The 20,914-nt window shown below is 38.2% G+C and overlaps 1 protein-coding gene across 2 annotated transcripts; it reads left to right on the top strand.

Moving 5' to 3' along the window:
* Positions 1 to 1,646: 1,646 nt before the first annotated feature.
* On the top strand, positions 1,647 to 19,816 carry LOC122661308 (ubiquitin carboxyl-terminal hydrolase 16-like). Of its 2 annotated transcripts, none has more exons than XM_043856665.1 (11): positions 1,647 to 2,271; positions 6,203 to 7,463; positions 7,560 to 7,648; positions 10,010 to 10,095; positions 10,228 to 10,390; positions 10,518 to 10,638; positions 10,820 to 10,977; positions 17,847 to 17,931; positions 18,015 to 18,227; positions 18,778 to 18,839; positions 18,959 to 19,816. In XM_043856665.1, the coding sequence occupies exons 1-11, from the start codon at positions 1,931 to 1,933 to the stop codon at positions 19,719 to 19,721; spliced, it is 3,342 nt and encodes a 1,113-aa protein (XP_043712600.1). In that variant the 5' UTR covers positions 1,647 to 1,930; the 3' UTR covers positions 19,722 to 19,816. The 2 variants fall into 2 exon arrangements, with proteins under 2 accessions (XP_043712600.1, XP_043712601.1); XM_043856666.1 differs by having other exon boundaries at positions 1,648 to 2,226.
* The last annotated feature ends 1,098 nt before the right edge of the window (positions 19,817 to 20,914 follow it).

A 20,914-nucleotide genomic window follows, 5' to 3' on the forward strand; every position in this document is an offset into this window, starting at 1 on the left:
AAGAAGGGAAGAGTGATATAGACATAGTAGGCGCTAGCTTGCGGTATACTGATGGTGTGCCTAACTTTTTCTCTAGATAAAATTACATAAAAGGTCAAAACTAAGGATATTCTAGTAATTTCAAAATATAAATAAACTTATTCAAAACTATTAATAAAATAGGAAATTTTTCTAAAAGGTTTTAATAATTATTATTTATAATTAAACAATCCAAGTATTACTATGAAATAAGAAAAATAAAAAAATTAAATAAAAATTTTATAATGTTGAATAAAATCAAAACCAACAAATTTACTTTTAGAAATATTAAAATATGTTAAAAAAAAACTTATATTTATTTACTTTTAGAAATATTAAAATATGTAAAAAAAAACTTATATTTACCCCTGTGAGGCTGTAACGTTTACCAAACTTTGGTGGTGACTCATATGACATGAATCTTGTCACCACCTCTCTTTGTCTCTATCTAACAAACAAATAGAAAGGAAAGAAAAGATGACCAAAACTGTGTTGATGAGAACCTAATTTCTTTGAGAGAGAAAAAAAAGGAAACCCTAATTCCAGTATTCCACAATCAAATCGAATGTGGATACGGTTTCGGTCTCAGTTGATATCGATACGATATGGACAGTTCAGCCTATATCAGTTCAGAAGGGTTTTTTCTTGTTTTTTTTTTTATAATAAAAATTGGTTTTTATTTAACATTTTAGTCTTGATCTGTATCGATGGGATCGGTCAAGAAACGTATAAAAACGATTCGATACTGATCATGTATTTAAGTATCAGTATCATATCGGCCAGATTGATTAGATCATATCGAGATTGATCGAGGCTGATATTGTTACACGACTCACCCTAGATCAGGTATCAATATCGGATTAAGGGTAAAATTGTAAAAACAAAAATCAAACTTTAATGAAAATTAAAGGTAAAATTGACCGATCCAAATCAATACCAACTGATCCGAAACGATACCGATTCATCCTTCCTAGAACCATCGCATGCAACAGACAAAACCATGTTAAAGGAAACGCGCACATCAGTGTGGAATCTTTTTAAGGTACAAGACTACAAGTCAATGACAACTTCCAAGACAATCCAAAAACCAAAGACTCACTGAGTCTTACCACGTGAATCGGGTTCGGGTCAATCCAAACCCAATAGTATGTTCGAACTCGAATATTTGGTGAGCAAAGAATTCACGCTTCTCGATATTATACGCTTCAAACTCATAGATTCAAAGACATTAAAAAAGGTAAATATTCTTTCCTCCTTATGTGAGTGTGTGTGCCCTCGTTTTAATTAAGGAATTAACTTGTTTAATTCGTTATTAAACTAAAGTTACATTAAATAAAATAACTAATTAATTCTGTCTAGTTCTGCACCTGTATTATGCTTTCTGTCTAAATCCCGCAAAAGGCCCCATTCTACCCACTCACCCAGATGGCCAAATCTCTCCGATCTCATAAAAAAAACTTTAAAAAAAACATAAGAGAGGGAGAGAGGGGACTGGAAACCACCATCATTGCCTCTGCATCTCTCTCTCTCTCTCTCTCAAGCTTTCCTGCTTTTTTTTGTGTTTTTTTTTGGTTGGTTACGGTAAGCAAGATATTGGAGCTCTCCACCCTTTTGGTTCTTCTCTCTCTCATCATCGTTTCCTCTTCGTCAACAACTCCTCCGTTATCACCGCCGTCCAGGTCACATCGATCCCTCATGATGCCTCAATCATCCACGGCTTTCATCCCTGGAAGCCACCAGTGATCGGTCGTTGAATCGTCGCTTTTGCATGCGCAACTACCATAACCACCATCTACGCTACCGGCGCCACTATCATCACCACCGCCTCCGCCATCGAATCTATGTGTTTGCGTAGCTGCAGGAGTAGGATTTGGGGTTTTGGTGTTCTGGATGCATCTCGCGTCCTGGATAAATGCTTGTTTCTAGGGATCTAGGGTTTACGGACCTGATCCTGGTCTTTTTTGTCTTCGTTGTTGTTCCGGTCGTTGGCCTCGGTTTCTTTGTCCGTAGGAAATGGAAGCTTGCGGTTGCCAGGAGGGAGGAGATCAAGAGACTCCTCGTTTTGGCCTCTGAAGAGGCTGCGAGGGCTGAGCTCGAGGCTGCGGTGGAGTACGGTGCCGCCGTCTCCGTCGCTCGGGAGTTTCAGTGCGCCGTCTGTTTTTGCCCCACCACCACACGTTGCTCTCGTTGCAAGGCCGTGAGATACTGGTGTGTTTTATTTCTTTCCACTCCCTATCTGGTAGTCGTGTTAAGGTTTTGGATTCGATTTTAAATCATTATTGCTCTTATTGCATTTTTTTTACCCGTTGCAATTTGATACTATGGAAAGTTACCACTTTGATCCTTATTATTAGAGGAAATCGTAGTTTCAGTGATGTTCTCATGGCAGAGAATTTGATAACCAGATTGAACGAATCACTGAATTCATAACGTAGTCAAAGAAATTTGGGGTAAATATAATATTTTTTCCCCTCTATTGGGAATGGGGTGGTGCAGGGTGCTAATTCAGTTTTCTGTCTTGGGGATTGTGACATCACTTTCGAGACATAATCATGTGTAACTTACGAAGGGAATGGTACTGCCGATGGTATTTTTATTTCCTCCAGTTGTGATTTCATCTTTGATCTACGGCTAAAGGGAAGAACCAATACGGTAGGGTAGGTGACACCTTTAATAAATATGGAGATGGAACAATTACAGCAATTACACAGTTGGAAAGTGAAGAATAGGCTTCTTTGACATATATGGAGAAGGAACAATTACAAAGCTGAAATTTCTAGATTTTGTTAACCTGTGAATTTCAACTATGACATGATCCTAGCTCAAGATATAGGAGAGAGATGTGAGGGCTCAATGTACTGAAAGTGTTATGGATGACAAATGATGCATGAATCTTGGATTCTTGATGCATGACACTTTCATTATGTCAATAGGATAGCAATTAATTTTTGTCATGTATCTGAAGCAAGGGAATTATGCTCGTCAGGTCTTCATTAACTAGAGTAAAAAGATGGTAGTTGGCCCTAACGTACCTTTGGCTGACTAATGGGGTCTAAAATGATTAGTGGTTTAAGGTTTCTTAATTTTCGGGATGATGTTTATTAAGATCTGTGGTCATCTTTGTCTTCTTGATCCTGTTAAGAAGTTGATTCCTTCCTTTTAATTTCCTTTAATTTTTTCTTTACGGTGTGAATGGTTGAAGAGAAGCATGGTTTTGAGCTTACTTGGACTAAGAATCAGCCTCCTGAGCAACCATAATGCGGTAAAAAACTAAGCAAACCCTTGAAACTTCATATTTGACTGATAAAAAACTGACATCGAAACATAATACTGACTGATTCAACCTGTCCACACCCCCCCTTCCCCACCCCCCCCCCCCCCCAAAAAAAAAAAAATCCCTCATCTGGGCCTTACATTGGCAGATCTTTTCCTCTCCTAGGACGGTATTATTGATGGGAAGGAGCAAAGTAATAGTGCTTTGGCTCTGCCATTGGGAGATATTCAAGCAATTGAAGTAAATACCTTCATATTTTCTTTGGCCGAATGCACTTTTGACTTTCGGTTGTCATGAAATGGGTCCTGAGGTTCCTCTTGGCCTTTTCTGCTTTTTTGCTAGCTGATGCCCTTAATGGTGGTCACCTGCTAAAAAACTGTATAAACACATCCTGCAAATAGGTTTATGCTGGTATCAGTTTCTTGGTTTGTTTGTTTGGGAAAGGGCTACCCTGTAGCTAAACCAAAGAAAGCCTTCTTTCTGCGATGCTCTCTGCTGGAAACTTGGTTCTAGTGGCTCCTGTCCCATCTATTTCCATTTCTAACTCTGTGACTTCTCTAGCACTGAACTACTTTCAGGAACAATAAAAAAACCCGCTACGGAAGTGTCTCTCAAATAAGCAAGCTCAACTCAAAAGCATCTACAAAAAATGAGAGAAATAGTGAAAGCTTCTATCTATAGTGTAGAATAAGGAAAGAAAGAAGGAATAAGGAATTGTTTGCCATGAACAGTAATAGGTTTTGGTTGGCTAGCCTTGATTGGAAGTGAACTGTTTTCGTAGTGTGTAACTAATCATTCTGTTTTATTCAATTGTTTGAATTGAATCTTTATAGAGACCATGACTGGACTGCCTTACTCCAAATCTTTTTCAAACTCAAAGGAAAACTTCAAAATTTTCCTACTTTGACTGTTAGCAGTTTAACTTACTACTAAAGCATCTTGATACTAGTCCTATTAAGAAATCCATCTTAATAGACAACTAAATTAATATGGATGCTAGCAGCTTTCTTAGGACCCTTAGAATTTAAGCAAAAGGGTTTTCTTCCCTGTCACTATGCCTAGTGAAGTATAATGCTTTGTTATTAGCTTCATGGCAGTACACAGTTCAAAATTTTGCCGAAATCTCCCGGAGAAATTTCAGTAGTTTCGACAGGCACGAGATGAAAGTCGAAACAGTAGGTGATACCCGGAAGCAGCATAAATTCGGTAGAAATTTTGCTAAAGTGCACTGTTTCGCCGAAATTTTGATCGTTTCAGCCGTTTGCCCCCTGAAATGGCCGTTTACCTCCTGAAATGGCCGTTTACCTCCAGTACGGAGATGAGGTCATTTACAAGGCATCTGTGGAGGACTATGAGCGTTTCTTCTCGCACACTATGACATGGCATGCGTTTGTCATGTAGTTGGAGGAAAATGTGGGTCTGCTCAATCAGACCATGAGTGGACTCAATCCAGCATGTCATGGTTCATATTAGCAGAAATTATTGTATCTTAGCGAGACTTGGGACTTGAGTGTCTATGTTACTGTACTTTGTAGTTTGTACTATTTCATAAATAATTAATCAATATTATGTTTCTTCATTCATGATGCATAATATACTTGTTTTACTTGCCTATTCTGTCTTCTAGTACTAAAACAATGTGTAGAATAGGCAATATTACATTAGGTATACAATAGGATTCAACGTTTATTGCCAATCAATGGTGCAAATCCTAAACACCATCTTAAGTGATTTTTCTTGGAATATGAAGGTTTACATATGTTTATATAGGCTAAAACAAGGTTTCACTGAACTATCCCCTAATATGGGTTTTTGTCCACTGAAACGGCCAACCTAAACGGTCTGTCAAAAAATACAGTCTTGGCAGAATTTGTTTGCCCATTGAAATGGCCAACCTAAATTGTATGCCAAAAAATACACTGTTTTGGCAAAATTACACCGAAATGCCCTACCGAAACGAGTTTTTGAACTATGGTATGATATGGGTTAGTCCTTGTGATAGAGGACCAGGCAAGCATCTCATTGGTATAATTTGAGCTTAAAATGAGTAGTGGAAGTAGCTAAAATTACAAAAGACGCCATTTTGTATTTTATTTTCATCTCCATTTAATGGCATTTTGGTAATTTTATTAAAACTTTGAATCAGTGTTGGTGAACAACTTTCCTTACTTTGGGCTAAAAATTGGTCATTGAGATGTATGGGGTCGTCTATCGCATGGGCTAACCCATGTACTGCCAAGTGGCAAATAGTGAAATGTTATACTTCAGTAGGCATATTGACGCCTAAAGGGACCCTATCGAAAAATATCTGAACTAACCTGCCAGCATCTCTTACAACAAGACCTCTTTAAATTTGGAGAATGGAAATTTTGACCACTTGCATCTTTTCCAAAACACAATAAACTACTAATCCTTTGTGGATAATTAGGCAATGACTTTCTCATGATATGCTCTGGCAATGCATTTGCTTTGCTATTTTATGGGAAAAGTGTGAATGGTCATGTGGTCATTAAAAGGGGATGCAGAAATCAACAAATTCTGCTGCACTGGCCACAAGTAACATTTGGTTATTCGTTGGTGTGTGCTGATGTGGTAAAATCCATGAATTTTTTCTTTTAATTAAGTTTTACGTGCATCTGCTTAAATTCTGAATCTAATATCGTCTCAGTTAATTAGATACCTTCTTTTTGGATGTCTTCTACTTGATTACACTGAAGGAGGAATTTATTCTTAAATTTGAAGTGCTGAGCATGACTTTGAGCATACCACTAAATATTGGATGGTCAGACTAACATGCAGTGAGGCAACATATAAATGAAACAGCAACCTGTTTCTGTTTATTCTGATCTCTGGAGGTTCTCTTGGAAGTTTTTCTTGCCACACTATTAATGTGAGCATTATTTTGTGCAGCTCTGGTAAGTGTCAAATCATTCACTGGAGACAAGGGCACAAGGATGAATGCCGTCCCCAAAGCACTCCAATTTCCATCAGTCATGTTAATGACTTTGGCGAGAAGGCAGTATCGGGGGATGAATGTGAGTTTTCTAGTGACAATTTGGAGACTGAAGGCATACACAGCAATGAAATAGAAACCTCAAAAGAGGAACCTGCTACATATGAAGTTCTAGGCAGGAAAGATGATACAATCAAACCCCTTGTTGATCCCAAAACTACAGGCACCGTTTCTGAATCTTCTGGTGGCTCCTTGTCGACTGGCTTCTTTACATCCACTGGCACAAATGAATCATTGGTTGATGTTTCTGTCTGTGAGATACCTGTTCCAAGCACATCTGACAGAGTGGAGGGACTTCAAACCAATATTACGACAGCGGATAAGCTTGAGAGTAGCACAGATGTTAAGGATATGAAGCTAACTAAATCACTACCTTCAGAGTTTAATAGTTCAGTCAATTCTGTAAATTGTTCTTCTTCTAGTAAATTAAAGCAGGAGAAATCCAGTTTTAATGCTGGAGAGGATAACTACAACTCAGCTGTTTATTCACCTTCAAGCTCAACTGGTTCTTTGAGTCCAAGCACCAATGCATGTATGCCTGCTGAGTCTACAGCATGTTCTGATTTCTGGGGCCCAGCTCTTGATTTGAGTGGGTATGGTGTTCATGATGATTCTGCTTACTCCAGTATCAGAGAAGATGGTGATGACGTTTTATCTGATTCTGGTTCTCTCTTATGCTCATCAAAGAACTTGTCTGGGCGTATTGATTCTTCCTTTCCTTCACAACGTTCAAAGCCTGAGACAGTCAAGTCCAGCGATCCTTCTCCAACAAGCTTTAAGAATGCAACTCCTGCCACTGGAGCTGCTCCCTCTCGAAAGATGGTTACAGATTTGTCTAGGATCAGTAGCTTGCCAGCATCGAGCTCTGAAAGGTCAAAAACTGTGGCTAATGAAAGCCGCAATGATACACAGTTATTGAAGTCTAAAACCGTTAGGTCTTTCTCATCTTCTGCTTCTGATCTTCCATCTACAAAGGTTGAAAATAGTGTTCAATCGGTGAGAAATGGTTCACCTGAGGTTGCAAGTTCGTCACCTAATGTTGGTAATGGCTTGAAAACTTCTGTGCGGAAAGTTGTTCAGCAATTTAGATCCTCAAAAATCTCAGTATACAACCCATTGGGGCTCGGTACTGAGGTTGCCGGAAAATACAATTGCAAGGTTTTGCTTCAACTTATGCTGTTTGTTTCATGATGGGGGCATTTGTTTACTGGTGTTATTGTGATATGTAAAACTGATATATATTTTTTTTATCAGATGGTCTTCCCTTATGAACTATTCCTCAAACTTTACAATTCGGACAAATTGGAATTTCGCCCTTTTGGCCTTACAAACTGTGGTAACAGGTGAAGTATGGTAGTTCCTATTTAAGACGTAAGCCTAATATATTATCTAAAAGATATGTAATTCGGAAGATGCTACATTATGGTCAATATGCTGAAATATTTACTTTTTTGCATATGTTGTTCTCTGTACATGGTGGCCAAGGTTCAAGATTTTGGTTTCATACCACTGAAATGTCTGAAATGGCACCGAAATTACCCAAAAGAGCTAAATAGTCGAAATATACCACCACAATGGCACCAAACTATGGTCCATTTCGGTGAAAAAAATCGAAACATTGAAGACCCTACAATTTGCATGCCATATCATTTCGACAAGTGTCGAAACCGAGATATTTCGTCAAAACTTCTCGACCAAAATTTCAAACAAAAATGAGTGGTTCATTTTTTGCTTTAGTTCAAAATCATGGTTATTAGAACTGGAATATCGATTTCGCCAGTGGAAGTCAGCTGGGCAACCAGCCTTTGTTGTTTGATTCAATACAGTTGGCCAGTGCTTTCTGGTTTTGTGCAAACTTTGTTCCTGAGCTGACCAACTGCAAAGGGACTGATTCTGAGTTTTAGATTCAGTTATGGTTTTTATAACTACTAATCAGAGTCTGACAGATGAATTATGCACCAGTCATTAGCTTCTAATTCTTAAATTGATCGCATTGGGTTAGGAATATCCTCTGTTTCTGTCTTCTTGACCAATGCTTGTGCTGGTACTGCTTATGGGTTTTTTTGGAAGTTATGTTTGGGAGTGGGTTTGATTGGAAACTTCCCAACACTAGTACTGCTTATGGGTTTTTTGGAAGTTATGTTTGGGAGTTGGTTTGATGGGAAACTTCTTTACTCAAACCCATTTCACAATGAAATCAGGACAACCTACTCAAGCTGCACCTGGAAAGACTTGCATGGCTAGCCTGACTCTTTGTAAAAAATATGATTGGGTCAAAGAGTGAAATCCTAATCTGATTTTCCTAATTTTAGACCCAGTTGGGAATAGGAGCAATGGTTTTAGGAAATGTCAACCATAGTTAACTAATCCTTTTATGAACGTAAATTTTTGGGGATTGAAAATTTTCTGTCAATTTCATTGTAACTAGAAACATCTACATCACCAATATACTATGCTTGAAAGTTGAAATGCTCAAACAATGGCATAAAATTCTTTCTGGGTGGTGGAATAAATATGAAATGTTCTCTATATCATTACGATGCAGCCCATGCGATAAAATGTGAGGAATAGGGTTTGCCTCTTCTTAGGGTAGAAGTGTCATCTTTTCTTTATCTAAAAAATATGGACAGTGTGTGGAACCTGATTGGAGGGACAATAAGAGAAATATTAGGTATTTACAGTTTTTTGTGGAAGTTGTAAAGACATCTAGCTCATAGAATATAATGGAAGCCAAGTAACCCTCTTGTCTCTTAGTTGACCTGGAAGAGAAATTGTCAAGTCTGATGTGATGAGCTTTATAACTTTCTTGTATGGGTTGTTGCTTCTTGGATTTGTGAGGTTTAAGTTCTGGCTGTTGGTATTCAAGTGAAGTTGTTGGGTATTAGTGTTGAGATTTTGTCTGATTTTTGCTTGGATTTTTTTGGTGGTTGATTGTTGCTGGGTTTTGCTTGTTTTGTTTTGTTTTCTTGGCTCCTTTTTCTCCTACTCCTTCCCTCTTTCTTGGGCCTTTTCCCTTTCATATTGTTTACATCTGGTATTCTTAACTTTAGTGGTGCATTCTGCCTGTATATATGTATTTCCGAAGGTGGAATCCATATCAGTACTTCAGTAGAAAAACCTGATCCTGAAATGTTCCCACAGTTGCATGCAGTGTCTGGTGACTTGGTCGATTCAGGGATAGAAGGGATTTCAAATATTGATGTATCTATGCCTTTTCTACACAAACATCTCTTCATCATTTACCAAATTGTATCCTGTAATATTGGAGGCTACTACTGTCAAAGTTTTCCTGCATAATGCATCAAGTGTGTAATCTTTATCTAATCCTAGTCATTTGATGCGTGATCTACTAAGTTTGTCTAACTCGTCTCTCATGTCTCATCCTCATAAATTCAATGGCCATTATAGTGGAGAATGAACTTAACTTTTGGGATTGTGATATTTATATACGAAATCTGTGTTTATTCTATTCTGGAATAAGGTTGCCATGCAAATGGAAAAATTAGGAAAGTAGTTTAAAAAGTATGTGGTGGTGCTGCTACAAAGTCATCAATAATTAGGTTGTTCAATTGTAAATTGCTTTGGTGGGGATATGCATGATTGCCCAGGGGATGGCTTTCCAGCTGTTGGGAGCCCAACAACAGCTACACTAACGTACTCTAAATTGTTACTGACACAAATATTCACTTTTTTTTTTAAATCAGCTGTTACGCTAATGCTGTTCTCCAGTGCCTGGCATTTACTAAGCCTCTTACTGCTTATCTTCTTCAAGGACTCCACTCTAAAGCATGCAAGTATCTGCACTTGATGTCCTTTGTACTTAGTAGTTTATATGATTTTCTTGAACTATATTTTTACTACCGATTAAAAATTCTGTTTTTCTTAGTTCTTTTTTTATCTTATATTCCTTGTTCTTTTTCAGGTTCGAAGAAGGAGTGGTGTTTCTCCTGTGAGTTTGAGGATCTAATTCTGAAGGCAAAGGAGGGGAAATCACCACTTTCTCCCATTGGGATACTCTCGCAAATACAAAGCATTGGAAGTCATCTTGGTCGTGGTAGAGAAGAAGATGCCCATGAATTTTTAAGGTTTGTTGTCTTTTGATATTTCCACTGCTGACCGTATCAAATTATGGCTTTCCCATTTTGTTATGCTTTTGTATCTTCTCCAATATGTATATTCCGAATCCCTGATTCAGTTAATGATTATATTCAGGTATGCTATTGATACAATGCAATCGGTTTGCCTCAAGGAAGCTGGGGTAAATGTAGTAGACCAAATGGCAGAAGAGACAACACTTGTAGGCCTGATATTTGGGGGTTACCTTCGATCTAAGGTATTTTGTGCTCCTCGGGAGTTTATTTTAACAAGAGATACTAGATATTAAGATAATAATATTGACATTCTTTATACTGCTTCAATTTCTCTTTAAGTATTGTTGAATCATTTATGATTTCTGTGGTAGATTCTTCATTTAGATGTAGTAATTGGATAAGTTTGATGACTGGGACTTGCAGATAAAGTGTCTGAAATGCCAAGGCAAATCTGAGCGGCATGAACGGATGATGGATCTTACTGTTGAGATACAGGGGGACATTGGAACTCTCGAAGAGGCTCTTGCACAGTTTACAGCCACTGAAACATTGGATGGAGATAACAAGTATCACTGTGGCAGGTGAAATTCTTTACTAGTTTGTCTCGGTGCATTTTGATTATTTTTATGTTGTCATTCACTTATATCCTTTCTCTGCTTGTGTCATGATGGAAAAAAGAAGGGCTTCTGGATAATTTTCACAATGCTAATTCATACCAATTGGTCAAGTGTCTGTCTTGCTACCATTTCATTCATGCAATCTAAATACATAAGAGTGGGGTTGGAAATTTCATCCCATCCAATTGTCAGGAGCTCATCTTATGTTTGGGCCCGTCTTTAGCATGAGATGCCACTCTAATTATTAGTCAGACAGGCTTACTCCTGAACCTGCATTTATGCTTATATTCCCTTTTAAAAACAAGCAGTTCCTGCTGCATGACTGAATGCTCGCTCAAAGACTAGATTACCCAGACACATTTCCCCCTCCCCATGGAATTCTGCCTGCATATGTGCTTACAGATATGCCAATGGGTGTGCCACTGAATTTTGGAGGATTCATCGTCTCCTGAGTCCTGGCCTTTTCTATAAAAGGAGGGAGGAGGGGTCAGAACTGTCCATTTTTGTAGCGGACAGGCAAAACTCTAGGCTGGGTGGAATAATGCAACTCTGGGTTCCAAAGCTCTGCTTTTGGGTCACTGTAGGCTCGCCCCAAGTTATAGATGCTCAAATAATACGGATAGTGGCAAATCCGTAAATTTACTGTACTGTTCAGGACCCTTTTAGAAGAAATAAAGGACCCTGGGGCAGAGGGGTAATAAATTGAAGGGTAACGGACTATCCTGGAATTTCTTTATAGTAGGGTAAAACAGAAGCAATTTATTAGTAGGGGCGCTGTTCTCTGTGCCGCAGCGCAGGCTGTGCCCAGGCACATGGGGGTGGGTGCAATGACCACCTTGCCCACTGAGTGGCAGACCCATGTGCCTGGCGCAGCCTGCGCTGCGGCCCAGAGAACATTCTCCCTTATTAATATAAGAGCCTTTGATTAATTAATATTAGAAGGAACATGTCCTTAGTTATAAATTAGGACAAATGCTTTTTCTTCTTCCTCATAGAAAGAGAACCAGTGCTAAATCCATACCAACTACTGAAGTATAACTTCCCAAATCAGTCACAAACAAGCCTGAGACTTGGCAACATGATTGCCTAGGTCCTTAGGTACATCCCGGGTCAGCAAACAATAATTAATAAGGATATCAAAGTGCAATGGGTAGTTGCAGTGAGAAAACCAGAAATAGAGTGTCAACAATAGATGGGATTATTCTGGCTTAGAAACTTAAGGTTATCACTAGAATTCAGGACACATTGACAAACAAAGGTCTGATAAAATTTGAGGACAATCCAATGTGTAGACAATCAGATAAGGAGGTTTTATGCCAGTCAAAAGTGTTCGTGAAAACAGGGTACCACCAGTAATGCAAGATCGACCTCAAACCAGGGAGAAACCAGTGAGAGATCGATTGCAGCCAGGATCAACACAATAAGGAACAAAGTAAATAACTAAAACTCTTTTTTTTTTTTTATTGTCGTTTTTCTATTGCATATGAATGGAGAACATAAAGGGTAAGAAGAAAGGAGGAGAAGAAGATAAAGGGGGTAGGGGATGGGGTATCTCAGCCCTGGGTCTCTCACCCACTTCTATCCCAGCTGTTGAACAGGGAATGTTCTCCCATAACCAATGACATGCATGACCTCAAAATTGTATTATTCAATTCTGAGCCTTCCTTATAATAGGGGGCCTATTAATAGCTTAGGCAAGCTTACAAAATAGAAGGTAGAAAATAGAAACTTCCAACAATAGAAAGTAGGAAATAGAAACTTACTAAACCTAGCAACTACTGTCAATGACAACTTATTTAAAATAGCAACCAACTAGAATTAGAAGCTACTAAAGCCATGTATTTCAGCTTTCTAAAACAAAAGGAAAGACACTAAAATAGAAACTAAATAAATTAGAAAGTCTTCTAGAAGTCTTCAAAGTTGCATTCAATCTCCACCAGCTTATCCATATCTGCCCCCAAATCACTGTTCATGTGAACAGTAACTTTTTTCCCTTTTTTCTGTCTTGGTCCCTTCTATTCTTCATGGTTCTCTCTGGGCTGGGGCTGCCTTAGGTGATGCTCCATCGAACCAATAAGGACTTGCCACATCAGCAGACCGGGCTGCCTCTCACAGCAGTTGAATCCCACAACCTTGCTGGGCTGGTTTTGAGGCTTGTTCCTACGAGTACATATGGACTTGTGATCTACATCGACCAGTTGCAGAACAGGTTAGACTGCAGTTCTGAAATCTAAAAGAACAACTAGAATAGATGAAGAAACAGACAAGGGTAATAACTAATAAGGAAGTAGTAGTAGAATAGAAGAAACAGAAGAGGAAAGGAAAAGAGATCTAATTGACATATATTACAGTTTGAACTCTAGTATTTCTATTAATTTGACCTATTTAATACCACTTCTAAAATTAGTTTATATAACATAAAAATGGGAAGGGAATCCTCTTGAAGAGCTGGCTAAATGCTTTGGGATATTAAATCCCAACTATCCTTTGAGACTCATCCTTATTCTTTTGAGTCTGACCAAGGTTTCAAATAAAGATGTATATGAATATTCGAAAATCCGTATTCGATCCGCAATCGTATCCGTTTAGGAGAATCCGAATCCGTCTGAAACTAATCGGATACGAATATGATAATCCCCCTATCCGACCGATTATTATCCGATTCGTTTTGCAATCCGACGGTAATAAAATATCTGAAATATATCTGTGTCCGTCTATCCTTTTAAGTTAGCTTATTGGATTTTGTTATCTTATTTTTATAATTTTATAAGTTAAGATAATATGATTCTTTTTCTATATTTTCTATTGGTTTATATATATTGTTTTATGCAATGTGATACATGGAATCACATATCTATGTGAGAAAATCAAAGACTAAGAAGAGTAGAAGAAAGGGTAGTTGTTGAACTCTCAAGTCTCAACCCTAACCCTCACCATAAAAACGGTAAAGATGCCAGCGGACAGTCGAAAGTCGTATACGATTCGTTTTGCAATCCGACGGTAATAAAATATCTGAAATATATCTTTGTGTCCATCTATCCTTTTGAGTTAGCTTATTGGATTTTGTTATCTTATTTTTTTAATTTTATAAGTTAAGATAATGTGATTCTTTTTCTATATTTTCTATTGGTTTATATATATTGTTTTATGCAATGTGATACATGGAATCACATATCTATGTGAGAAAATCAAAGACTAAGAAGAGTAGAAGAAAGGGTACTTGTTGAACTCTCAAGTCTCAACCCTAACCCTCACCATAAAAACGGTAAAGATGCCAACAGATAGTCGAAAATTCGTATTCGATTTGCGTTCATATCCATTTAGGAGAATCCGTATTCAAAAAATACTATCCGAAAACTATCCGAATCTGTCCGAAAACTGATAGATTATTATCTGAATCCATCCGAATATAAACAGATACGAATATGATAATGCCACTATCTGACCGAATTCAATCCAATTACATCTATAGTTTCAAACTTCGACCTGACAGCCATCTCCCTCATGGTTGAAAGTAGTTGAGACCAAAATATTTCATCGGAATTTGTAAAATGGTCTTGAAATCTGTTAAAATTTTCAAAATCTGCGAAATGAGGGAAATTCTTTGAAATCTGTGACTTAGCTGCAAGGGATTCTTATTTGAGTATAAATATGCACTACAGCAAGACATAATTGTACGAGTTGCACAAGCTGAACAATTTGGTATCCCGCATTCCACCTTGTTTTATCCATCTCCTCCTGATCTGGTACCTTGCTTGCTGCTTAAGGCGTTATGTTCGAGCCTATCACTCGAGAGTCAGTTAGCACGAACTCTCATTCTTCTACCTTCGGAAAGCTGACCAACTTCCTGATCAATTGTTTTTGCTCACCATCTAAGACCCCTGTATAGCTGAGAATTTCCGAGCAATTGGAAGCTGCCTTCGATTTACGAGATTATTAGAAATCAAAGAAAACCATCAAAGTGGTTTTATGATTTTAAAACCTTAGTAGATTTGTGTATTGTGTAATTTTTGAGTATTTTGGCCAATATAAGTTATTCTCCACAAATATAATAAGGGTTGTATCCTCTCATCATACCCTTAAAGCAGTAGAATTATGTTATAGCATAATCTACTTTATTGTATCATGGAAAATGTTTAATTTTTCTGTACAACAATTACATGAGAAGCTGCCGTTTTACTATAAAAAAGGAGGAAAACACCAATATGTTAATTCTATTCTATATTTTTTTTCTTAGTCAACTGCATGCATTATGAACTAAAAATGATTTTATCTTTTTTTGAATTTTTGTATAGTCAATTCAGTTTTTAATAACAAAAAAGGTAAAGAAATTATGGTTTACAATGGCCAAAATAAGTTTCCCTAGCAGTTTTGCATGTTTTGATTCTGATTTGACTCGAAATGGTTTGAAAAATTGTATTTTACTTATTACAATGTTTCATTTTGATATCTCAACCAAATTTTGCTACCTCACATTTTTGTTTTGGCCATTACTACTGAAATGTCTGTGCATTTCAGTTCCACATATATTTCGTTTCAACCACTTAGGAACATAAATATTTTGCAAACTTTTGTGCATTTTCACTCGAAAGTCTGAACATTGTTCTTCCTCTTATGTAACCAAAATTAAATTCTATGAAACATAAACTCCATGAGAACCTTCATGGAACCTCAAGACTTAAACTATGAAAAACGCCGGTGAAGTCACCAAAAAACTCCTTGAAACCTTAAACCTTAAAATTTTGAAATTTAGATGTAAATGTGTTGAGGATGAACCCCAAACTGAAATGTTTGCTGAAGAAATCACCGGAAAACAGAAATGTCAGTTGCTGGAGTTAACCACTGGATTTGATAGTCGCTGGAATTGGGTTGTTGTAAGCCAGCCACTTGAGTCAAGCTACCCCAGAGGTCTGGTACTCTGGTTGCTGGAGTTGAAGTTTAACAAATTCTGGTTGCTTGAGAAGGCAGTCTTATAAGGAGGAGAGCTGTCCGATTTAAAAGATTCCAATTGGAGTTCAGATACCTTTTCCTATAAAAAATAGCTAATAATGTATTTAAAAATTGTATGGGGTTTGTCGAATCCCAAATATAATATATATATATATATATATATATATATATATATATATATATATATATATATATATTCTATTGGCATTTATGCCTGCTGAACCTGCTCAATGTTGATTTGGCTGTGGACTTGAGCATGCCCTTTCTACCCTATTTAATAATGAGTCGGTTTGAGTAGGGCATATAGCCTAAATCTCCTAGGATAGCGTAACCCAAACTCACCTAGTTGCCACCTTTACACAAAAGGGATGTTCAAAATTTACTGACTATTTCTTTGAAGGTTAGTCGAATGAGGACATGAATTAAGGCTTATGATAATGACTTGGCCATTGCAACCTAGTGGTCATGGGTTCGAGTCGGGAAACAGCCTCTCTGCTAAGTGTGGGTAAGGCTGCATACATTATGACTCTCCCCAGACCCAACAGTGGCGGGGGCCTCGTGCACTGGGTACGCCCTTTTATAATGACTTGGTCACCTGGCAGTAATTGATCCTAAAAGCTTATGTTATTTAACTGTCAATTAGACTTGTTTTTAATTATGTTTAAGTGAACAGAATTGCTTTGTTAAATTTATTTCATTCCAGAGAACAGAATTGCTTTGTTAAATTTAATTCTTTCCAGATTCCGTTGGATACCATAACTTGAGAACTTGTGGCTCCTTTGGCTACTAAGAGTGATTGCAGTAATGCTTGCTAAGAGTGATTGCAGTAATGCTTGCTTGGACTGGCACAAGCCCTATTTTTTTGTTCAGACCGAGATGAACCAGGTCCAAATTTAGTTTTGGTCCAGTAGGATTAAGAGTTTATTTATTTATTTGGGGTTATCTTGTAACCTTTTATTTTATTGTGTTTTATTTTGGGTTAGCTATGTAGCAGATTTGCTTGATTTAGTAGTTTCCTTCTTGTTATTAGTTTCTATTTTCTGTTGTGTTAGAGGCTTTTCTTCCTATTTAAATACATGTAACTTCATCTGGAAGATTAGTGATTGAATGAGAATGAAAAGTTGAGTTGTGTTTGAGTGTTCTTCTTCCTTCCTCTTCTCTCTCTCTCTCATCCTCCTGATCAAATCAGGCTTCCTTTCTCTCAGTGTAGATTTCTTCCTCTCCCCTTCTGAGTTCCTTCTATTCTTCTTTTTCCATCTTTTCCTCCCTTTCCCCTGCTTTATAGCCATCGTTACCTGTCTAACATTAATTGGGTTCAGGCGTAAGAAGAGTCAGTCTACCTCCTTTTCATTTTCTCTATCTGATACTGATTCCTAAAGCATGTCTGCCTGGGCACATAGCAATCCCAAAACCGATCCCAAAACAGGGTTTTGGAATCCAGGATTGCGTCAAAGAGCATTGATTTAAACAATGTAGAACATATATTTACCTTTTTCATAGATTAATTATGTTAGATCTATAGTAAGTAGAGTATGCCAAATGTTGCAATAAAGGTCAGAGAAGTTTTATCATTATGCCGTGTGTCAAAAGCTTGTCATTTGTCTTTTTCTGTTCTCTTGCTTTTCCAAGCATGGTCAAGTGGCCTTTATATCAATCAGTAATAGTAGTACTGCTGCTTCCGTGCCTCCAACTGGCTGCCTGTTCCTCCCTGGTTGACTGATTCGCTTTCGAGTTTGTGTTTTCCTTGCATGCATGGACATTGAAAGAAGAATGTTTTTGTGCATTTACATTTGTTGCTAGTCTTATTCTTTCTAATTTTTTTATATTCTATTGACTAAAAAAGGAAAAAAATCTTATATTCTTTTCCCCTTTCCCCCTACCAGATGTAAATCCTATGAGAAAGCAAAAAAGAAGTTGACGGTATTAGAAGCTCCTAATATCCTTACAATTGTTTTAAAGCGATTTCAGGTAATTAATTCTTCATGGGTATGTGGCATTTTTGCATAAAAGTTTCAGCTTTTAAGTCTTGCTTTGTTGACAATGCTTTGCAGTCTGGTAAATTTGGAAAGCTCAACAAGTCAGTTCAGTTTCCAGAGATCCTAAATTTGGCTCCATATATGAGCGGGACAAGCGACAAGTCCCCCATATACCGGCTTTATGCAGTTGTTGTGCACTTGGACATTATGAATGCTGCATTTTCTGGTCACTACGTGTGTTATGTTAGAAATTTCCAGGGAAAGTGGTTCAAGATTGATGACAGCACGGTATGTTCCATATTTCTCGTTAATTGTACCCTTCAAAGCATATTTCTTTTTGGATTTTTGAATTTCTTCACAACTAGAATTGGTCTGTACTGTTTGGTGCTTCTGGATTGTCTTTGAATAAATTCACTATAGAAGCCTTAGGGCTTACGAGCCTAGCTATGCAATATGAGCCTGAAAGAGCTGCACTTAAGGACTGTCCCCATCTTGGATTTCTTGTGTGAGTTCAGCTCTTGTGCTGTTGTAACCATTAGATGTCTGACATCTTTGGATGGTTGAGAGTAAATATGGTAAATTATCTATGAAATCAATATTGGTTTGTCATGATAATAGCATTTGGCTATATCTTTTGGCCTTTTGATACAGGTTGGCATACCCTGCTGGCCTGCTGGGTGCACTATTTTGTAGTTGTGCTTTACTGATTAGCTGCCTTCCTAACCTTTGGGTTCTCTATTTGTATTGGCTGTTTCTTGTGGTTAATGTATTCTGCTCACTAACGAACAATATTAACAATGCCAGACTTCTGACAACGATGCTGGTCATGAATGTGTAGGTCAAACCTGTTGAGCTTGATAGGGTCTTATCAAAGGGGGCATACATGCTTCTTTATGCCAGGTAACATTTCTCTGCACAGGCGTATTGGTTAACCCTCCCAATACACAGGAAAAAAAGGCCTCTACATCTTAGTTTGTCTGATTGCTGGTGGTAGTCTAATTTAAATTCTTCACTGGTAGGTTCTCTCCTCGGGCCCCAAGTTTGATTAGGAAATCAATGATATCCAGTGATAACAAAATGAAAAGAAGCAGATTCTCAGAAGCTGTCAACAACAATGGAAAAAGTACAACATCCAAGTCAAGAACTAACATCGTTCCAAGTACCGGCCCTGCTATGGTGCATAGGGTGCCTGAAGGCTATGCTCCTTGGATGACCAAGGATGGTGGTGCAAGCTTTGATTCATTGAGTGACAATTCTTCCCTCTTTAGCTGCTCAGATGAAGGCTCATGCAGTACTGAAAGCACGAGGGACTCGACCAGCACTGAAGATTTTTCTGATTACATATTTGCGGATGCAGGACGCAGTTGGAACATTCCTTTGGGGGTCTTATCAGACTCGGATGGTTCCTCTTCCTCGTTGTGCTCACTTTCTCCCCCAGTGAACTTGAAGAGACATGAACCGGGTTCTCCTGAGACAAGTGGGTATCCAGCTTACATTCCAGGTTCAGTGCCAGAGGCTGATGGAATTTTGATGAGGCAACCTCAAGAGAGCAGTAGGAAACAGGATTGGCAAGGGAAGGGAAACCCAGACTCTTCCCTTTTACACCCGGACACAACTAAACAGTGTAGAAAGTCGTCAAACCAATGTAGCAGTAGTGATAGATGTAGTAGTTGTAGGGAGACTGACTCAGAGAAATTAGGTTGGGTTAACCCTTTTGATGTGAGATCTGGTGTATCATTGAGAAGATCAACTCGGGAAAGACCGACTCAAACATTTTATTGATGGTTGAGTTGCGTTTGGAAAATAAGAGTTAAAGCTGTATGTAAGTTACACTTTTGTTGATTTAATATAAAAATTGTCTAACCATTTTGCTTCGTCTGTGTACATATGTGTGTGTAGGGAGGGATCAGTGAGTGGGTGGGTGTGACACTGGTGAGCCAGTAAGTTGGACTATATTTCATTGAGAAATCTATCCCGAGCTATCTTCATTGCATGTTTATCGGTTTTACAGGGACATAGAATTGCAGGAATTAATAGAGGATAAGATAAAAACTTGGAAGGTTGAGATATCTAAAATCTCATATATCAATTATCAACTAGTCAACTTGAATTTGCGTGCCTGGCAGATTTGACCGAGCCCACCTGGATAAAGTCCTGACCGGTCCGATTATTAATCGTGTCGGGTTTCAGTTCGACACGTTTAAAAAGCAGGCGGTCCCGGTGTGGGGTTCTATCCCATTGAGCACCCAACTGGATTTTGATCGATTCAAGGTTTGATCAAACTCGCCCGGTTGCAGCCTATCCTAGTCTGACGCATTTTAGATTGCTTGAAATTCCCATTTTATCCCAAGTAAACCAGGGTAAGTATCTCTCTGGTAGAAGTGGGGAGAAGAGTCTTTTCTGAGTACCAAGTTCTGATTTTTCTGGCGGAATCTTGAGTCTCGTGAATCCCTCTTTCTTTCATAGGTTTCCAAAGGGTAGGGGCCCGCATTTGCCCAGGTAAGCAAACGCAGAAGCGAACCACATCATTTGGAAAGAGATCTTTGGATTTCTGATCTTTTCCTCTTCGTTATCCCTCTTTAGGTTCGAGTGTTCCACCGACCTCCCTGACATCTAAACAGAGAGAACAGCCATGGCGACCACACTTGGCGTTTTTAAACATTCCCTGCTCTCTCTCATAAACCTATCCAAGCCCAGCTTAAACTCCCATTTCTCTCTCAACTTTCGAAATTCCAGCTACCAGAACACTCGCATCAGACACTAGAACACGTCAAACAACAGTTCCCATCGCCTGATATTGACTTCCCTCCCAGTCACAGTTCTCGCATTGCCCTTCCTGGCAGATCCAAAGGCAAGTTTATTTCAGATCTCCATTCAATCTGAAATTCAGTCGTTGATGATTCTGATTTCCTTTCATTTTTCTTCTTTTATTCGATTAATCGATACACCGAGCAGGATGCCCTTCCAGTTAGTGG

The sequence above is a fragment of the Telopea speciosissima genome, chromosome 5, assembly GCF_018873765.1.
Source record: "Telopea speciosissima isolate NSW1024214 ecotype Mountain lineage chromosome 5, Tspe_v1, whole genome shotgun sequence".
Lineage (NCBI taxonomy): Eukaryota > Viridiplantae > Streptophyta > Magnoliopsida > Proteales > Proteaceae > Telopea > Telopea speciosissima.